At 28.0% G+C, this 21,619-nt stretch overlaps 3 protein-coding genes and 1 long non-coding RNA gene across 4 annotated transcripts; 2 read left to right on the top strand and 2 right to left on the bottom strand.

The window, feature by feature from the left end:
• Nucleotides 1-1,376: 1,376 nt before the first annotated feature.
• Nucleotides 1,377-3,780, bottom strand: LOC112792909 (UDP-glycosyltransferase 87A2). Its single transcript, XM_025836196.3, has 2 exons — nucleotides 3,118-3,780; nucleotides 1,377-2,404 (listed from the first exon to the last, which is right to left on the bottom strand). Exons 1-2 carry the CDS (start codon nucleotides 3,584-3,586, stop codon nucleotides 1,527-1,529), a joined length of 1,347 nt encoding a protein of 448 aa, XP_025691981.1. The 5' UTR covers nucleotides 3,587-3,780; the 3' UTR covers nucleotides 1,377-1,526.
• A 1,903-nt stretch (nucleotides 3,781-5,683) lies between these two features.
• LOC112792893 (UDP-glycosyltransferase 87A1) lies at nucleotides 5,684-8,231 on the bottom strand. Its single transcript, XM_025836195.3, has 2 exons — nucleotides 7,674-8,231; nucleotides 5,684-6,925 (listed from the first exon to the last, which is right to left on the bottom strand). Exons 1-2 carry the CDS (start codon nucleotides 8,164-8,166, stop codon nucleotides 5,955-5,957), a joined length of 1,464 nt encoding a protein of 487 aa, XP_025691980.1. The 5' UTR covers nucleotides 8,167-8,231; the 3' UTR covers nucleotides 5,684-5,954.
• Nucleotides 8,232-10,437: 2,206 nt separating this feature from the next.
• On the top strand, nucleotides 10,438-11,740 carry LOC112804205 (uncharacterized). Its single transcript, XR_003203344.3, has 2 exons — nucleotides 10,438-10,832; nucleotides 11,028-11,740. It is a non-coding gene; the product is annotated as an uncharacterized lncRNA (long non-coding RNA).
• A 5,709-nt stretch (nucleotides 11,741-17,449) lies between these two features.
• LOC112792877 (phenylacetaldehyde reductase) lies at nucleotides 17,450-21,519 on the top strand. Its single transcript, XM_025836194.3, has 6 exons — nucleotides 17,450-17,838; nucleotides 18,125-18,297; nucleotides 18,493-18,678; nucleotides 19,975-20,137; nucleotides 20,648-20,834; nucleotides 21,103-21,519. The coding sequence occupies exons 1-6, from the start codon at nucleotides 17,730-17,732 to the stop codon at nucleotides 21,242-21,244; spliced, it is 960 nt and encodes a 319-aa protein (XP_025691979.1). The 5' UTR covers nucleotides 17,450-17,729; the 3' UTR covers nucleotides 21,245-21,519.
• The last annotated feature ends 100 nt before the right edge of the window (nucleotides 21,520-21,619 follow it).

Genomic DNA, 21,619 nt, shown 5'->3' with positions numbered 1-21,619 from the left:
AAACAAAATACATTTAAAGTAGCATCATCACAGCAACAACAACCAACAATTAAGAATAAACAAAATTTAACATTAGCAAAATTAATTTATATTTCAATTCACCCATTAACAAAATCCATATACATAAATATCCATATTGTAAACCCTAAATAAACCATTATCAAAACAATCCAGAAATCAATTCAAGAAATAGATATTCAACCAATGTCATATTTAAAAAAATAAAATTAACCTACACATCAAGTTTTAAAACTAAAAAAAAAGCTTTTTTTTCTTCACATGTGTTCAGACAGATAGTTCGAGTGCAGGGAGATGGAGTAGACGTACAACACGGGGACGAGAGGCCAGGTGCTACAAGACTCGGCTCGATGCGGCGCAGCGACGGCGATGGGCTTCACCGTGATGGACGGCGACGGAAAAACTCGCAGACCACCTCCGAACAAAACAGATCAGAGCAGAGCAGACCGGCGCACAGAGAAGGAGGCGACGGACAGCAGACCACCAAGCGTTCGTTGCAGATGACGCCAGCGACGGATGACGATGATGGCCCGAAACAGGAGAAGCAGGAGACGACGGATGCATTCTCCAGAGAGAACCTTAGGGTTTTTTTTTTCTTGGAATAAAATGCAAGGGGTGCTTTTGGTATTTTGGAATAATACATGTTTGTTCAGCTAGCTACTCCAACCAAATGACAAGAATATTCTTTTTTTACTAAGAATATTCTGTTATCTTTAACGTTATACACATGACAGGGATTTAATTGAAAAAAAAAATCACGTATAGAGACCCAATTGAAAAGAAAAAAAGTATAGGGTTCTAATTGAAAATTCGGTAAAACTATAGGGACTTGTAGAGTAATTAAACCTTTAAATAATAATAATAATAATAATAATAATAATAATAATAATAATAATAATAATAATATAAGTTAAACTATTATTTAGTTTTCAATATTTAGACCACATTCTAATTTAATTTTTAATATTTAAAATTTTTTAAATAAATTTAACATTGTCCCACAGTTAAATTATACAAAAATTTAGAGAAAAAATATAATAATAAAAATATTATTATAAAAAAATTAATAAAAATAATAAAAAATAAATTATATTTTTTTATCAGTATCTCAAAGTATAATGTCTATGTACATACTATTCAATATAATTTTATATTTCTGTAATTTTATTTCAGTATTCAGTATTTATTTATAAATACAGTCTAATGATCAAATTAGATTTTTTATGTTAAAAAATTATTAGAAAAAATAAAAATGTCATTCTCTACTTATCTTATGAACATATATAGTAATTTGACAATTTTGTCGATAATATATCTAAGCTCTAAACTTTTGTCTCTAGTTATTAATCACTGGGAAATAAGAGTGAATGAAGTGACTTTTATACAATAAAATCTGCTATCTATAAGGGCCTATTATTGCAAATTTGCAATCCAACTTAACACATTGAAAAAGTTCTATAAAATCATAATTTATTTATTGAATGCAAAGTTCATGGGCACTTGATGCATTAATTGCTTTGCAAAATGTCTTCTAGAAATGCATTGAGATTCTGCAGAGAAGATCCACCTTCCACAATTGTATTCCTACAAACTTCTCTAACCTTATTTGCTCTTTCCCTTAACTCTCTCCCTTCCCTGCTCTCAAAATCCATAAACCCTTTGACAATCCTAGCAATTTCTTTTCTCATCACAACATCATTTTCTTTGTTATTAGTCCCTAATCTTTCTTTCATCTTAACACCAACCTTCAAATCCTCAACAATTTGCTTACTATTAGGAACTTGATCAATAGAAATTGGAAAAGTTAGAACAGGAACACCACAAAACATAGCTTCCAACACTGAATTCCAACCACAATGTGACAAAAAACCACCTATAGAGTTATGTGACAACACCCTCAATTGGTCACACCAAGGCACAAATAAACCACTGTTACTATTTTGACTTAAGAGTGTTTTGTTTGGTCCACGGTACACCATCAAGAATCTCACACCACTATCACATAACCCAACAACAAGTTCTTCCATTTGCTCCTTTGAAATTGAAAGATAACTTCCTAAGGATATGTATAGAACAGACCCTTTTGGCTGAGAATCAAGCCACTGCATGTAATTGATGTGTTCATTGTTGGTTGCTTCATAGAATGGAATTAAAGGGCCAATTGTGTAGAGTGGGAAGGAGTATTTGGATTTTAGAGTGTCTATTGCATTTGGTTCAATCTCATAGATTGAATTGAAAAGAAGGTATTTTGCATATTGGACCTTTGATATGCATTGCAAGTATAGTTGCAACACTTTTCCATTCTTGTCATGGAAAATTGAAGGCAAATCTGATATCCTTAATGGGGAAACGCCAGGGATGTAATCTACACGTTTTTCTCCATTCCCTGCTTGGAAAACCAAAATTTAATAAGAAACATATTTTTTGAACATTCATACATTCTATGTACTCTATCAACACCTATTTTATCACTGTTGAAAAGAAAAAATAGAACAGTAACTCAACAAAACATGCATAGCTTCTTCAAATCTAGATTGTGTTCTAACTTCTAAATTCAATTACATTTACCCTAGAGTTAAATGAGTGGAATCTAAATAGTATGTTCACATAATGAAATATTAAAAAAAAATAGTAAATTTTTTAGAGTCTTAAAGTTGGTCAAATGAAGTGTATTTTTTTTACAAACTATATTATTTATAAAAAAATATAAAATACATATTAAAATAAGTTAAAAGTTAAAATACATATTTTATACATGTAGTTCATTTGATGGCTGATTTTTTTTATATAAAGCATTTTTTATTTTCCTAATATTGGGTGCTAATTTCAAAATCTCCTAAAACTTTTCCTCATATATCTATAATATTTTGCTTTAAAAGTCAGGGTTAAAAAAAACACCATATCTAACTAGGATAATTCATCTATTAATGTTAATCAGTTATACTAAGTGTATATTAAAATCAACTATTAAAATTAATTATTGGTGCAGAATACATATCAAAAAACAAAATACATATATATATACAAATAAAGTATAGCTAATTCTGATGGCTAATTTTAGCGTGGAAATGGCATTTCTGAATTTGAATTTGATTTTACCGAAAGAGTGATTTTCCAGAAAGAGTTGATGATGAAGAAACATGGAGAAGACTGAAGCAGAAGCAGTCCAAAGCAAAGCCAAAGGAAGCAATCTACGAGTGGCAACAGCACGAGCCCAAAGAAGCTCAGTGTCAGCAATGATGAGATCCACATTCACATTGCCATTAATCTCATCAATCACTGCCTCAAAGGGTTCTTCCATCTTTGTCATCACTGCTTCATAGAATCCTGGGAAGTCGTTGCCGCGAACTTCCTCTGATGGCAGAACGTTTGGAAAGGTACAGATTCTAATGCTATCAGCATGAGCATGATTGGTGTTCTTGTTGATTAAGGTTTGCCATTCTTGTGTCACAACAAAGGTGATGAGAATCTGATTTCTTGAAGAAATTAATAAGGATTTGCAGAGGTTCATCATGGGATTCACATGGCCTCTGCCAGGGTATGGCACAGCCACAATATGGTACACCATTGTTGCTCAATCAAACTTATTCTCTTTCATGAAATTGCTAATGGTGTTGCCATATGTACGAGGAAAGTTTTCAAGTATATCGGTATTGGTGCAGTCAACTTCACGTGAAGTTGATACTTGAAAATTGTTAGATAATTTAACTTATTTGACTAAATTTTCATATAATGAGTCTCAGATATCAACTTTACCTGAATTTTTACCGATTTTTAATCATTAATTTTAATTACATATATTATATAATTTTTTTATAATTAAGAATAGTTAAAAATTACTGAAATAAATTTTTTTTATATATTATATGTGAAAGTTTTGTAAATTAATTTTTAATTAATAATATATTTTTTTATTTGTTAAAAAAATTAATATCAAAATGGTGTTTATTATAAAAAATACATATGTGACGGGATTTTATTTAATAAAATTAGCTAGAATATTAGGTTCCATTTATTACGAACACGTTTTGTATTCAATTATAATTGTTTCTTTCTCCTATATAGGTTCAGTATATTTGAATTCAAATGATCATTTTATTTAATTTGTAATATTTTTAAGAAGAATGTTAGGAGTTAATATTTTTTAGATTAATTAGCGTCGGTCACATATTTTTATATTCCAATTATTTCTTTAAATATTTAAAGTAGAAATAATATTTATTTGTGTACCTTATTCTAAAATAGAAAATAAGAGTTAAAATGTTTAAAAAAAAGAGTAATTTTCTAAATTAATTATTGATATTTTAAAATTAGATATTTTAGTTTTTTAAATTTTAAAATAACAAAACAATTTTTAACATTAATATTTTTGTTTAACAATACAGTTATTCTTTAATTTAATGCGAATAGTGAGTATAAATCCCTAAAGAATATAAAATATCTCAAAACAATGTTTAAAATATTTTAAAATTTGTAAAATAATTATTTTAATTAAATAGATCAAATTAAAAAAATTGTATTGGCTAACAGATATAAATTTTGAAATTATCTTGTGTAGTATAGAAAAACTTGGATGTCCAAAAAATATTTATCTAAATATCTAGGTACATGACAAAAGAAGTTTAGATATTTTCTGTGTAGGATAATATATTTTTATGACTTGATTTTAATGTAACGTCTTATTCATTCATGTAATGTCTTTTATTTATGGGGATGCATATATATAATTACTTAAATTATATTATTTTTATCAAAATTACGTTAGATAAATTAATTTAATTAAAAAATAGTGAATTAAATTTTAAATTTGTCTAAATTAATATTATTTTTTATAAAAAATGATTACAATATTTCTATTATATAAATTGACTAAAATACTCTTATTATATATATTAATTTTGAGAATTTTAAATTCTACCCTTTTTTTCTCTATCGTTATAGGGTTAGAATTTAAAAATATATATATATATATATAAATATTTTAATTGTGTTTTATAATAAAAATATTATAGTAATTTTTTATAAAAAAATATTAATTTATACCGGTTTAAATTTAATTTATTAATTTTTTTGTTAAATTAATTTGTCCGGTCTAATTTTAATAAAAATAATATAATTTAATTTATTTTACATGTTAAATTTTAATTTTTAAAAATATCTTTAAAAAAAATATTTTTATCATCTTTATTTAAGTAGCTCCTTTTATTTATTTGTCTCTGTGTTATCTTTTAGTACTGCTTTATCATTTTACTTTATATATTATTGAGATTCAGATTTCAGATTCACACGGAATGGACAAGACTGGTTTTTCTTTTCCCCTTTCTTTTCATTTGAAATTTTTAATGCTAGGCTAGCTTGGCGTTACTTGACATTTGACAAATCAGAGAGAAAAAACAGAAGCAAAAGGTCCACATGATAATGATGCTATTCTTAATTTTTCTTATCAGACAATTTTTTTTTACCCTTGAAATGATTCCATTTTATTTTTCTTTTTTCTTATATTCGTTTTTTTTACAGTAAAACACTGGTCTTTTAAAACTAATTAACTTTCATATATGAATTAAATTAATTGGAATGTCAGAAAGTTTTAGATATCATCAATAGTTTGAACTCAAACCATGTGAAAGTAAATTATAAAAACATTCATTCTATTAAAGTAACATGCTTGTAGTGAAATAAGAACACGCTTGGTTGAGATTTAACTCTGACACTAGTACATCAATCCATACATTAATTAAACAGGAATTAAAAAAGAAAAGAAAAACATTACAAATCCTCAACTAGCTAGAATCTAGCTAGATGAATTCTTTATTTGAACTATATAAGTATCTATATCGCACTCAAGTAAGTTTATTGGTGGTAGATTTAATTCCCTTAACTCATGCATGGAATCATGGGCTTGGGCCTCAAAGGTTGAATCTTAAAATCAGGCCTGTTCACTTTTTTTCTTGGGCTTGGATTTGTGAAACATAATCAATGAAAGAATCAAGATTGGTCTCAGTTGATCCACCAGGAGAAATAGCCTTTTGGCAAGCCTCCCTAAGCTCCAAAGCCCTTTTCCTCATTTCTTTGATCTCGTTATTTTCACCATCCATAAACCTTCTCACAAGGTCACATATTTCTTCCCTGGACACAAAATTCTCCTTCCCAATCTTCTTCCTCACTCCCCATCCTGCCCTCCAATCCTCCACAAACCTCTTGCTGTTAGGCACTTGGTCCCAAAATATAGGGTATGTGAGCACTGGCACCCCGGAGAAAGCAGCTTCTAAAGACGAGTTCCAGCCGCAATGCGACCAGAACCCGCCTATAGCCGGGTGGCATAAGACCTTAAGTTGTTCAACCCAAGGAACCACAATACCTTGTTCCCCAAGGCAACCATTAAGTTTCGTAGTTTCGCCACGTGCCACCCAGAGATAGGACACTCCGCTATCTCTAATCCCGGCAACAATTTCATCCATTTGAGCACTTGAAACTGAAAGAAAGCTTCCTTGTGAAATGTATAAGACTGAACCATCAGGCTGACAATCTAGCCATTTGAAGTACTCAGGAGTTTGTTCCTCCTCATGATTATGAGCATGACCATTGCTAATTAGGTTGGCATTAGAGGCAAAAGAGTCACCATTGGATTGGGCCAAAGTTGTGTTTTTGGGCTTGAGTTTGAAGAAAGGGACACTTGGGCCCACAGGGTAGACAGGAATGTTGTATTTGGATCTTAGAGCATCCACTGCTTGGGGTTCAAGCTCATAGGCTGTGGTGAACATAAGGCATTGGGCTTTTGAAACTAAGTTCACAGTGTTCAATGCTCTCTCCAATAGCCTCAGGTCCTCTCCATGAAGCACTGTTGGAAGGTCTCTAATTTGTGTTGGGCTCATTCCGGGGATGTAGTCCACCACTTCATCTCCAATTTCTGAAAATCAAGCCATGACTGTGAATTGTGATTTTTGTTGATATATTTGTATATTTTAATTTTAATGTACTTACAATTTTCACAGTCTTATAATCGTATCCGTTTTTTTATGACTATACACGTAGTTAATATAAAAAATAATTATTTTTATTGATGTGGTGTTACATAATTAGATGTACGTGTTATATTTATAACAATATATAAATATTCTTAAATGAATATGTATTTATAATTATATATAACTTACAAATAAAAAATAATTATATATTTTTAGATTAATATTAAAATAATGTTTGAACAAATAATTTTAAAAAATGAAAATGACAAAAGACTTGTAAAATATTTAAAATTTTGACCGAAATGATATTATTAAATAATAGCAGTATTTTTACTGACTAAAAGTATGACATGATTAATACGAATACTTACGTGACAATTCTATATAGTGATGGATTATTTTTGACAAATTTTTTTTTATTTTTTCAAAAATTTTTTGTCATTTATTTTCACCTTTTAAAATTATTTTATCAGAATATTTTGTATTTATCTTTGATAGTTTGTTTATACATATTATATTAGAGAGACATGATATTTAATTAAATCACTCTTTTACACACCCTCCAAAAGACAACTTTTTCTTTTTTTTTTTAACTTCTGATCAATAATCATTTTTAATATTAAAAACAAAATGATATTTAAAAGTAGGGTTTATAACATTAATCTCTACTAAAATGTTCGAAAATAGTACCTGAAATCTGAATGGGAAAATGACCATTCTCCTTGAGCATGTCAAAATGGTAGAGCAAGGAGTAAACCGTGGCGGACATGGGCCACAGCGAAGCCACCGGAATATTCTTCCGGTTGGCAACACCAATGGACCAAACCAGCTTGGTGTCAGCAATAATGGCGGTGACCGGAGGGTCAAGGCGGTCCAACAAGTCCTCAAAGGGACCCTCCATTTTGGTGGAAACCGCATTCATGAAAGCAGGGAAGTCCTTCGCTCGATCAAGCTCCGAAGGAATAACGTTCGGAATCGTGGCGAAACGAACGTTGTCGGGTTTTGCTTCGTTTCTTATGAAACCGTGCCATTCTTCGGTGACCACGAAGGATACTATGATGTCTGGTTTTCTTGTGGCTAGCATCGAGCAGAGGTTCATCATGGGGTTCACGTGGCCCCTTCCGGGGTACGGCATTGCCACCACGTGGCACATGGCTTTGGATTCCACGTGGATAGTTCCCATGACGATGATGCTCTTCTTTGAATGGAGAATTTAATGTTATTTGGGTTTGGAGGGACAATGAGGTTTGAAGGTGTTTATATATACAAAGAAGAGGAATACTTTATAGTTATATTGGAGCAGAGAATTATATTCTATTATTCTTACATTATTGTGATGGATGGGAAGAAGATAATTCATCATGTCATTTTTCGATTTTCGGACTATGATCATTTTATTTGTTTTTTTTTTCTCTATTTTATCACTTTAATTTGTGTTTTTTTTTTCTTATTATGTATGCCATGTTTTGTGGAGCAGTCTTTAATTTTAAGCAAAATTTGAAGAGAATTTTGAATGGATTACACCTGCATTTATCATAATTTTTATCTTTAAAATATGAGACTATAGGTTCAATTTGGATAAATAATTTAATTAAACTATTTTTAGAAAAATAATTTAAATAATAAATAATTATATTAAAAGTAGTTTATAAATAATTTATTTTGTATTTAGACTTTTAGTTCTAAAAGAACTTATTTTATAAAAATATAATAAAAAATAATAGTATTATGAGAGAATTCATTTTTTTAGTTTTTTTATAAGTTCCTAAATAACTTTTTAAAAAACTACAATTTTATTTTAAAAATTGTACCAAATATTAATGCTACTATTTTTAATAAATCAAAAACTCAAAAAAATTACTTTTAAAACTTTTTAAATGGAAGTAAAATTTTGAGAAAAAAAAGTAGTATTTATAAATAGTGTAATTAAGTATCTTTTAAATATTGTCTTTTATTTAATTAAAAAAAAAACAAAATAAAAAAATATATAATTTTTTTAGTTTTTTAAACAATTAGTACATAAAAATAAATATTTAAATTAAATAAATAATAATAAATTAAAAAAAACTTATTAAAAACTAAAAGTTAAAATACAACTAGCATTTCTTATTTATAAAAGGCACTATATGAAGTGCATGTTAGATATAAAGGTAGTGTAGCAATAATATGATCCTTTTGGAGAATTTCGAAACAAAATAAGAGTAATGGTTAGTTGCATGATTGTTCATGTCTGATTTATTTTAGCCCTTATTGGGCTGCTCTTTAAATGCATTGTACAATAATGGTTATTATGGAGCAATCATAGTCTGCAGAGTTGTTGTAATAATTTCTACTTTCTCCATATCCAATTTTTCACAATAAGTTACTAAATTAGTTATTATATATTTATATATAAATATATATATATATATTATTTAATTTATTTTTAATATATATTTTATATTAATAACTAATTTAAAATTAAATTTTATGATATATATATATATATATATATATATATATATATATATATATATGTTTTCAATCCATCAAACAAATAATGCATTATTTTTTAAAAATAAACAAATTTATTAAGAAAATTATTAGCACTACTTTTTTAAACATTCTGTATTGTTCACTACTTCTGTAAGACTGTCATATATATGATCACCTATATATAATTAAGAATAATCATGTTTCATGGATGTGTAAATGAATTATAATCATGCATTAGGTGTACTTTGGTCCAGAAGTTAAAATACCTTAAAATCTAAAAATTATTTTTATTTTATTTTTTTAAGAAAAAATATCATTCCTTGAAATAATTTTTCTTTTTAATATTTTAAAATGAACTTCAAACTTACTATGTTTTGAGGGAGACAAAATTAAATGTATTTAAGGTCGATAATTAATCTCGAATAAAATTTATAAAAATATATGGGAATATTGACACCTATTTTATTATTGTAATCTGTAAATATGAATTCATGATTTAAACGTTATCTTTTGTGTTATTTCTAAATACTCAAATTTGTATATGAAAAATAAAAGAAATCGACCAATGAATATAGCATTCTAGCGAAAATGAATAAACAATATAACGAAATTAAAAATTTTGAAGAAAAATTTTAAATTTTTTTTTTTGGTTTGCATCAGGGCATCCATTAGGCCATAAGTCCAATAACTAATCTCTCGGATATTACAGAGGCACACAAAATAGGCGATCTTCCCAAGTAAGCAAGTTTCATTCCCATTTTTTAGTAAGTATCAAATTCGGAAGAGATGGTTAAAGAATATATAGACCCTTATCCATCTGTGCCAACTTAAGTTGATAAAATCTCAAATATCTTTTTTTCTTTTAGTAAACTAGAGGGGTTTAAGCCCAAATAAACAAAAAACAAAACAAAAAAAGAAAAACCAAAAGACCAAAACAGCAAAGAAAGTTTAAGTACTTTCTTGTACTATCTCTACTGATCGGGTTATATTAAATCCTTTCACATCCTCAGCTAAGGTGGACCGTATGTAATCAGGCGGGAGATCTAGGAATTGAAAACTTTGCCGTTCATCAAGACTTTGCTTAGCTAAGATATCAGCACATCGATTTGATTTTCTATAAGCATGCTGAATCTTTATTTTCCATGGTCTTTCTATCAATTCTTTAATTTCTCTAATTATTGTATTATGTTCTCTGCAGGATCTTCCTTCATTCACCAGCTCTGAAACACTTTCTTCTCGGTTAGTCTCGACAATAACTCGTCTCATACCCATTTGCCAAGCCATGGTAAGACCATGAAAAATTTTCCATCGTTCAGCTTGATCTGCACTGCAAGTTCCGACATTGGCCAGGAAGCCTCTTATCTATTCTCCAAGGTGAGTCCTCAAGACCCCTCCACAACCTGCTCTTTGGTTATTTAAGTTTGTGGCTCCATCTGTATTGAGTTTGACCCATTCTTGTGGGATGGCATTCATTTAATTTGAATAATCGTAGTAGTTTTATTTGGTCTGCATATATTTCTTTTTTTGAAAGCTTTTCTTAAATTTTTGCTAAATTCTGCTATAAATTAGGTAGGATTCAAGGGTCTCGAAACTGTAAGAGAAAAAAACTCCGTGCACCTCCACTTCCATATCCACCAACAGGTTATTAAAAACTCCTCAAACCAATTTGTGGTATTAGATTTAGGCAAATTCTCTGGTATGGATGCCCAAAATAATCCATACATCTGGATCATGCGTGTCAATCTTCGGATTCTGACGCGTGTATGAATTGAATGCATTAAAAGTACTGCATTTTGAGAGTCCTGATGCAAGACAGTGACAGGAGCAGAAAAGAGCAGTGCTTCTCAGAAGTGATCACTTTTTGGCTGGAGTGATTATGTTGCTAATGATAATTTATAGTTGTTAATCTTTTTTGGCAAGTGGGCCAAAGGATGAGCTGGATGGAGTTTTTGGACGATAATGTGGGCCTTAATGCTTGGTTTTTAAAATAACAATGAAATTCTTGAAGTGCTGCATTGTTTTTTGTGTTTAATTTGGTTGTTATTTTGGAGGAGTTCTTCTATATGTCCAAAAGGAACTCATAGCAATGACCCCCCAAAAAAAAAAGAGAAGTCATAATATTACTTCGTTGACAAATTCTATTTTTCATTTTTTTGGATGAGCGTAAAAAGAAATAGAATAAGAGAATTTGGTGACCTTTGGGTGAGCTGTGACTATGTGAGCATATATTTTTCTGGGTTATTTTTAATAAAGAAAAGAGTGACTCATTTTACTCTTTCCCGCATGAGTTCATTCATCTTTTTAGTTTCTGGTACCAGTTTAATTTTTATTTTCTATTTTTCATAGAAAAGACATTACATATGAGAAACGATTTCCATAAATAATACAAATAATAACCATAGCTTTAGTGCAATTAATGGCAATACCACCAAGCACTAAGATAAAATAAATTAGTAAAAGAAACACTATTATTACTTACTAGACTCTCCAAACTAAGTCATTATAGCATAAATTCAATTTGACGACTAGTGATCTCTCTTTTTATTTCTCAATTAAATTCCTTCAATTTTTTATTTTCAACTACTGATGGCTAAATTACAATAAAAATAATTGAAATATGTCTCCTTAAAAAAAATGTATGTGTGTATCGATATTATCAATAGTGTTAGACAAGTAATACTCAAGATATTACCATATTGTTAAAGCAATATTAAGAAATTTAGGATTATTGAATTTAGGAATTTAGAGTTTTAAAATTTTTGGATTACAAGTCTTATTTATTTTTTCTAATATTTTTAGAGCTAAAAATTGATCGAGAATACTATTGTTTCCTTTTTTTTTTTGGGTCATTGCTATGAGCTTTTTTTGAACATATAGAAGAACACCTCCAAAATAACAACCAAATTAAACATAAAAAATAATGCATCATTTCGAGAATTTTATTACTATTTTAAAAACCAAGCACTAGCGGCTCACATTATGGTCCACAAAAACCCCAGCTCATCCTTTGGCCCACTTGTCAAAAAAGATTAACAATTATAAATTTTCATTAGCAACAAAATCACTGCAACCAAAAGGTGACTACTACTGAGAAGCACTGCTCTTTTCTGCTCCTGTCACTGTCTTGCATCAGGACGCTCAGAATGCGGTGCTTTCAATTCATACACGCGTCAGAATCCGAAGATTGACACGCATGATCCAGACGTATGGATTATTTTAGGCATCCATACTAAAGAATTTGCCTTAGATTTATCCATATTATTGTGGCTATTCAATTCTAGCCACTCTTGAAAGTTAGACCCAAAGAAGCGGGTTATTACCCTGAGTAGATATTCCCAAATATCTTTATATCCATAGGTAGATAAATGGGCCAATCATGGCCAAAATAACGAACAAATGACCAAAAACATGAATAGCCCGTTTATTGTATCAAGACCTTTTTATTTTATTAAAAGGGAAGTGTTTTGGGTTTAAGTTCACTGATAAAAAAAAAAGGAACTATAGTTCTTTGACCAAAATAAAAGAGGAATTAGGGTTTTTTATTACGCCCCTCTCTATCCTAAAAAGTTTCGAACTCAACTCCTACCAACAATAATAAAAAAAGAGGTAATAATGTGAGGAGTGTGTAGGTGTGTGTTATTGTACTTAGGATTGAGGATTGTTCAATCCATTTGAGATACCTAGGATTGTGGGTTGTCCAATCAACTTGACTAAAAAAACAAAAGTCTATAATTTTTTTTAAGTTGAATAATAAAATTTAAAAGTTGTCTATATTGGTCATTTTCATTAATTTACTATTAAAGTGGCAAGCTAAAATATTAAAGTAATACAATGTGTAACATCTGAATTTAATCTAAATTATATAACTTTTAAATTTTATTAGATCAAAACTGAAAAAAAAAATTATAGAAATTAAAAGTAAAAAAATGAATATTTTATGAGACCAATTAAGCCTTAATTCTTTGATACCAGGAACACTAAAATGTGTTTATAAAAAAATAGGGAGAATTACTCTAATATTAGAGGAGTTCATTGTTAAAAAGTACTTTTTAGTTTCTATACTAAAATTACTCCAAATGATTAATTTAAGTAATATTTAAGGAGAATATCCAAAAACAAAAAATTAAAACGATAATGAAATACTATTCTTTTGTTGTAAATGTTATTTTCTCTTCCTCCTCCATTATCAGCTTCCCTTGCTATCTCCAATTTCTTTATATATCTTCGTTTTTCAATTGTTATCGTCGTCTCCATCTACTGTGATGTTGAATTTAAGGAGCAAACTTGTAAAGAAAAGAATAAACTACAAGTAGAGAGAATGAAATCACAATATTTTATATATAATGACTCTTGCTATGTCATGGACTTTGCCTGTTGTTTTTCTGTAATAATATATTTGTATAATGTAGAATTAGGAATAATATTATAGAGAATTTGAATGGTATAAAAATTCAAATTTAGATTTTTTAAATTCAAATGAATTTGGATTCTTTAAATTTTAAATTTTTACTTTAGAGAATAAAATATAATTTTTTATCATTGAATAATTTTTCTTTCAGATTTTTTCTTGGTCTCATATATGAAATAAACGGTGAAAAATTACACTTTACTCTTTAAAGTAAAATTTAAAATTTAGATGATCTAAATTCAAATTATTCATAGGATCTTATTTGGATGGACTTTTCCGGTTGCTTCCTCCGAGTTTTTTTTTTTTTTTTTGTGTATTGATTTGCTTTAAGCTAATAGAATTTTTAGTGTGTATTTTTTTTGTTAGAATTATTTGGAATTTTTATTTAATGTAGAATTGCAGAATTTATTGTTTAATTGTAGGATTACTTGCTTTTGGTGTAAAATTGCAAATTACTTAATACAACTAAAATCAAAATTGTGGATTTTACTGAATTACATATATAATTGCAATTTTTCTCAATCAAAGAGGAATAATATTTACAAGAAAAAAAAATTAATGATGATGATGATGATGATAAGTGGTCCATGTTAATACTCACGTATGACGTATCTAGTTGGCCCTAATATTGTAGGAAAGTATCGTATAGGACCGTTTTTAGGACCCATATTTTTGGTGAGTGGAGCCTCCCTTTGTGGTAGAGGTAAAAACGAAAAATAATAATAATATGCATGAGTGTTCCTTTTGGAGATGGTAAAACAAAAGAACAATAATAATTGCAGTACCTTGGAATCACGACATCATCATTTTATGTTTGTTACAATTATTGGTTCCTTTTAGCTATTTAACGTGCCTTATGTTATTATTATTATTATTATTATTATTATTATTATTATTATTATTATTATTATTATTAACAAACAGTTACTTTACAATTATTATTCTCTTTTTATTTTTAACATAATTAATTTTTTAATATATATGTTCTTAAATAATTATTTAACAAGTCATTACCTCTTATTCAAGTAGAAATCTTTTAATAATGTTACACATATGCTTATATTTATAACTAACCATAGTTAGTCCTACGTACAAGTAGTGTCTAAAAACCTCTAACTAAACTCTTAAAATAGCTAACTAATTTAACTTGCGAACTAGATAACCAGTGGCTGTAAAACCTGATGATAATACAATAAACCTTCTATAAATTTCTCATTACACAACAATAAAGCCTTTTCTACTATCTTAAACTTATCGATCAGAATCACTAACAAACTTGCAATATTTAAAAATACTTAACACTCACATTATATTGTACAGTGAATACATATATAACAATTTTTTATTTTGATATTGCATAGCAACGTATAAATACATATATAATAGACAGAACGGTGTTTAATAGAAAGTTGAAAATTAATAATATATATATATATATATATATATATATATATATATATATATATATATATATATATATATATCTCCCGACAAATTGATAATACACCCTGGTAGATTATACTTTTACTAATAAAAAAATATTTTTTTATAATATGCCTTTTCCTATGCGGATTGACAATACATCTCTTATGAATTTAAATAAAAAATATATATATTTTCTTATAATACACTCCTTGCAAATTATTTATATCACAAACATTCTTAGAAGTTTATTAAATACCAAATCAATTAATATTTAAATAATTCACTAACACTAAAATAATATGTAAAAAAAATTAGTCTACAAATTAAATATATAATAACTTATCTATATCTCCAAAATGTTGCATGAGTTTTTTTTTTTTTTTTTTGAAATGATCGCATGAAGTATTTATAGTTTGGGAGAAAATTCATGTGATTCCTCACATCTTTTGTCTCTCAATTCTCAATAGACATGTCACTTCAATCTTCAAAGGTGTTTTTTTTTAACTAAAAAAAATATTACTTTACACAAAAATTATACACAGTACTATTACTTCAAATGATGCATGGCTATACATACCAATTGAAGAGATATTTATACCTTGTATATTTATATTATTTTAAATTAATTTTTAATTTCTAACATCTTAAAATGTCAAACTAGCTACTATATAAAATTGATTGGGTTGGAGATTTTTTTTTAAAGTCTATTATTCCATTGCAATTTCTCCATAAATAAAGTATCAGATAGTTTATTTTTTATTTTGAACTCATTTCCAAAATTAGGTTCTTTTATCATTATTGGTAAAGTATTATTTTAATTTAGACTAAATTTTAATTTTGTCTCTAATATTTAAATATCTTATTTTTATTCTAAATATTTTATTTTAATTTTTGTTATCAATTTTTTTTTTAAAATAGTCTTTTTCTATTATCTTTTATTATTTTATTGTTTCCAATCTCAAATAACTACAATAACTATGATAATTATTATAATTATAAATTTTGTTACTATTAGAAGAAAATAATAATAAAATATCTTTAAAAAAATATTTAATTTTAATCATAAAATTAAATTAAAATAAAATATTCTAAATAAAAAAAGTTCATACATTAAAAATAAAAAAAAAATTAATTCAAATATTAGGAATAAAAAAAATATTTTTTTATTATGTTATAACTTAACTTCTAAGTCCTAAGAGTCCCACGTGGCACTTGATTTATGACAACCCAAAAAGTGGGTCCATTTTTTTAGAAGAAAAAGAAGATATTGTGAATCTGTCAACTATTGTCGGGTCCTAAAATTCGAAGACGCGTGTCCTAATAAAGAAGTAAAGTTTCACTCTCCCATACAGAAACAAATCACTACTGAAGCATTGCCATTGGCTTTTTCTTGTGCAAAACTGATTAACATTTTTCAATTAATTTTATTTTGTGAAAACTACCTTATGACATGACACTCATTTGATTTCCGTGTAACAATCCACAAGTAAAAATCAGATTCTTTTTTTCTTTTTATGGTTCATGGTAATGTAAGTGTAAAATAACACAAATTTTCTTATAATAAGTGCAGGAAACCCTATAAAAACACAAGTTTTCCTTTTCCTTCAAAACTTTACAAAAAAAAGCATAAAACATGGAGGAGAGGTAATTAATAATTTCATTAAATCTTAACAGAAGTAAATATAAGTGCTAAATGAGCCATGTAAAAGAAACATGCCTATACTTGCACGGAAAATCATATACATATACTTTGAATCCAAAACGAATTCTATATACACACTTAACTTGTTCGAAAAATAAACTTACATACATAAAAATAAGGTGAGTTTTAGGATGTTTTTTGTTATGATATTTAAATTGTCTAATTTATTTTTTAAAATAAAAAATAAAATATTTAACGTAAAAAATAAATTATATAAAATATATTAAATATTATTTATTTTTTTTAATAACTTAGGTACAATATAATAGACACCATAGTATTTATCTAAAAATAATTACTAAATCAGTCATTAATTATATATATACATATATTTTATATTAGTGATTAATTTTAGTTTATAACTAATATAATTAAATTTGTATTTATTACTTAAAGAGATCTCTATTATTTAATATGGTTTTGGAATATAATTAATTAAACGAAAAAAATGTTTGGAATTGAAATTATATTTCTTAATTTTACATACACTTTTTTTATAATTAAAAAGAAATATTATTATCTTACAAGTGAAGTAGTGAACAATGAGGAAGAACCGAAGATTCTCTCCTCCTCACGTTTGGTTTATTCTGGCAGTTAAAAATCCAAGAAATCTTAGATATTTTTTCTTTTTATTATTATTTTGCTCTTCATTTTGTTCTTTATAAATAGCATGGACCGTTACCTGCATTCAACACCACACACATCAAAATCGTTTTAACTACATAACTAACTCATCATGTCGAAGGTCGTTTGTGTCACCGGAGCCAGCGGCGCCATCGGATCGTGGCTGGTTAAGCTCCTCCTCCAACGTGGCTACAGCGTCCACGCCTGTGTCCAAGATCTCAGTTACCCTCTCTCATAACTTCATTTTCTTTTATTCCGATCCTCACAATTCATCACTCTCATTATTATAACACACATTATCTAATATTGACTATGTTAGGTGTACCTGAGAAATCAGTTACCAAAAATATAAAATATATATTAAAAATAAATTAAATTATACACGTATTTATAATAAAGTACATAAATATTTAAAAACAATATTAGACTATTAATATTAGTCTCTTAGAATTCTTTTGTTATAACTAAAGGCATAATTTATTTAAATTTGATTTTTCATAATTTCAGAGGATGAGAAGGAGACGAAGCATTTGGAAGGCATGGAAGGAGCGAAGGGTAATTTGGAGTTCTTCGAGATGGATCTTCTAGACAAGGAGTCGATTGCGAAGGCCATAAAGGGATGTGCCGGTGTTTTCCACCTAGCATGTCCCAACATCATAGGACAAGTCCAAGACCCAGAGGTAGGATCGGAGTTTAATTAAGTTGGTCTAACGTCAACAAAAATCAGTTATGGATAGCATTACTCTAAGTATTACTATTTAACTTGATTAGATTTAGTTTATAAAAAGACTTGGATGTGTAGTATTACTCGCAGGAATTAATCTTGAATTTGTGATATTATATGGTTATTGATGAATGAATGAATGAGAGTGTAGAAGGAGATATTGGAACCAGCAATTCAAGGGACAGTGAATGTGCTGAAAGCAGCAAAGGAAGAAGGAGTGGAGAGAGTGGTGGCAACATCATCAATCTCTGCCATAACTCCAAGTCCTAATTGGCCAGCTGATAAGATTAAGAATGAAGATTGTTGGACTGATCTTGATTACTGCAAACAGAAGGGGGTCAGTATTTTAATTATTTTTTTACACTATTATCTTTTTTTTTTAATTTAATTTTAATGTATTATTAGTATAAAATAGTTTCACAAGTATATCTAATTTAAAAATACTATTTATAAATCAACCATTAAAATTAGTTACTATATATTTATATATTAATATATATATAATTTTACTATTTTAAATGTGTAATTTGTATTTCAATGTATATTCTGTATTGACCACTGATTTTTAACATAGTTATATTCTTATAGTTAATTACAAGATGCATAAATAATTATTTAAAAAATAAATATAATTAAAAATTATATAAAATATTTCATACAGCTAGTTAGGGTATTATAATTAAAACTTTTACAATAGTAGATTTCGTAAGGAGTATGATTCAAAACTCACTAACTAAAGAGGATGAATATGTATGTTATCCGAATCAATTAAGTATGTGTTCTTTCTCGCTTACTTATTTTAAGGAAGAAGAGATAATATCTAAAATGGGGAAATTTTGTGAATATACTAGCATATGTGTTTCTTCCTTATTGTGCGACTTATAATAAGTTTTAGATACATATTAGGTAAAATAATTTGTTTTAATAATTATATAAAATAACTATATTAAAAGTAAAAAGTAGGTATATATGCAAGAAGTATATTTCTTTTATATATATATCCCGTATAATTGTTAAAACGGGTTTATTTTAGCGTATCATTTATTTTTTAAATTCTAAAAATTAGGATAAATAATTTTATTTTTTTATATATGCGATCCGCATTGATTTAAAGATAAATGAAAGAGACAAGCCAGGCCAATTATAGTGAGACACTGAAACGCACGTTTTGGATGAATAGAAAAGGAGAGACAAGAAAATACAATAATTTATAGACTTAAAAAAAGTTCTAATTTATATATGATAATGATGTAACCCATTACCCTCTTTCCTGATTGGGTCCCAAACTAGTTCAATAATGCTAAAGCATAGAATGATTGTCTAAAGTTAATTGATGAGTCACTATTCAGTTTTTTTTTTTTTTAATATGAAATTGAAATCTATTTCTTAGCCATTAAATTGGAAGCTTATTCATCATATTAAGTTTTACATGTTTGTTTTTGGCGAATGCAGTAGTGTTTGCACTCTTCACTGATTGGCCTTTGTGGGTCATTTTATTTTTGGTCGGTTATTGGGGTCACTCTATGATGTCTTGATGGGACAAGACAAGTTAACTAATTAAAGGCACTTGAGGTTTTGGTTTAATGGCAATTTTAGTATCTCTAATGAAAATTTATGTGTTTTATGGGTGCAGTTATACTATCCTATTGCAAAGACATTGGCTGAGAAAGCAGGGTGGGATTTTGCAAAGGAGACGGGTTTTGATGTGGTTATGATCAATCCTGGCACTGCTTTGGGCCCTCTCATTCCACCAAGAATCAATTCTAGCATGGCTGTTCTTGTTAGTGTCCTTAAAGGTAATTTATTCTTTCCAAATAATTTTTTACTGCGACTACTTGGAATAAGTTGTTTTCGTTTGAAGATAATAGGTACAAATTATTATATAATTTGATATGTTTGATTAAATTATCTTTTTAATTATCGTCTTCATGTAAAAATAATTTTATTTGAGTAGTTACCGGATTTATTAAACATAATTATTATTGTAATTTTGGGATGATATATATAATTCATCCGAAATATAATAATTTATGTATTTTTACTTAATAATTTAAGTATGATTTTTATTACTCTTAAGAAAAAAAAAATTTAAAAAGATAAATGGTATTATACTATTATGACAAAGAATATATATGAATGATTATATTTGTAGATACCAAATAATACCATTGGAATTCTTCATAATCATATTTGTTTATCCTTTCCCCTGCAGTTAAGGAATTCATTTTGATGACATTCTAAGTATATATCATAGTCATGCAAAGTTACTAGTAAAATTTTGGAGCTTGTGAACCATTACATTACAGGTGACAAAGAAACGTACGAGGATTTCTTCATGGGAATGGCACACTTTAAGGACATAGCAATGGCACATATTTTGGCTTTTGAGAACAAGAAAGCATCTGGAAGGCACTTGTGTGTAGAAGCTATTCGTCACTATGGTGATTTTGTTGCCAAGGTTGCTGAGCTTTACCCTGAATACAATGTGGCTAAGTGAGTCACTTTCCATTCTTTTTTCAATTACCGAATTTCAGTTCAACAACAGAATCAGATGAGAATTAACGATTAGTTGAATGGTTATTTCATTTATCTGCTTAAACAAGTATCAAGGGTTTCAAAATCAAAACCCTTAAATGGAGTCTTAACCTGTTGGGTTAGAATAGGTGATACTTGGAAAAACAGAGTATTATGAGTTTTTTATTTTTATTTTTTAACTTTTAATTAGTAGTTATTTATTTTAATTTGCTTTTGTTTTTTTTAGGTTGCCAAAGGATACCCAACCAGGACTGTTGAGAGCAAAAGATGCATCAAAGAAGCTCATTGATTTAGGGTTAGAGTTCACTCCTATTGATCAAATAATCACTGATGCTGTGGAGAGTTTGAAGAGCCTTGGCTATGTCTAAATAATTTTTATTATATAATGATTCTATTGAAGAAGCCTTTGGGGACTGACTGCATATATCACTGTCACAGTGGTGATAATGGTGTTAATTATTATTATTATTTCTTCCATCATTACTTCTATGACTCATTGTTCATCATCGCATTTCATGTGGTTTTTGTTTTATACTACTTTAATTCTCAGTTACTGTTTGTGTGTGTGTCTGTTTGTGCTTATGGTGTAAAATAAAAGGTGAACTTATTGCAGTTCAGTCACCATAGTGACTATTAGTATTAATTTGACTAAGTGTTCTAATTTTATATATATCGCTATCTATAAACTTTTGGTTCGTTGTTATCAAAGATTGATGATTCGAAGAAATCACTTAAATGTAGCA

The sequence above is a fragment of the Arachis hypogaea genome, chromosome 1 (genome assembly GCF_003086295.3).
Source record: "Arachis hypogaea cultivar Tifrunner chromosome 1, arahy.Tifrunner.gnm2.J5K5, whole genome shotgun sequence".
NCBI classification, from domain to species: domain Eukaryota; kingdom Viridiplantae; phylum Streptophyta; class Magnoliopsida; order Fabales; family Fabaceae; genus Arachis; species Arachis hypogaea.
Note: the sequence above shows the minus strand (reverse complement) of the source record. Positions and strands in the feature narration are given on the sequence as shown.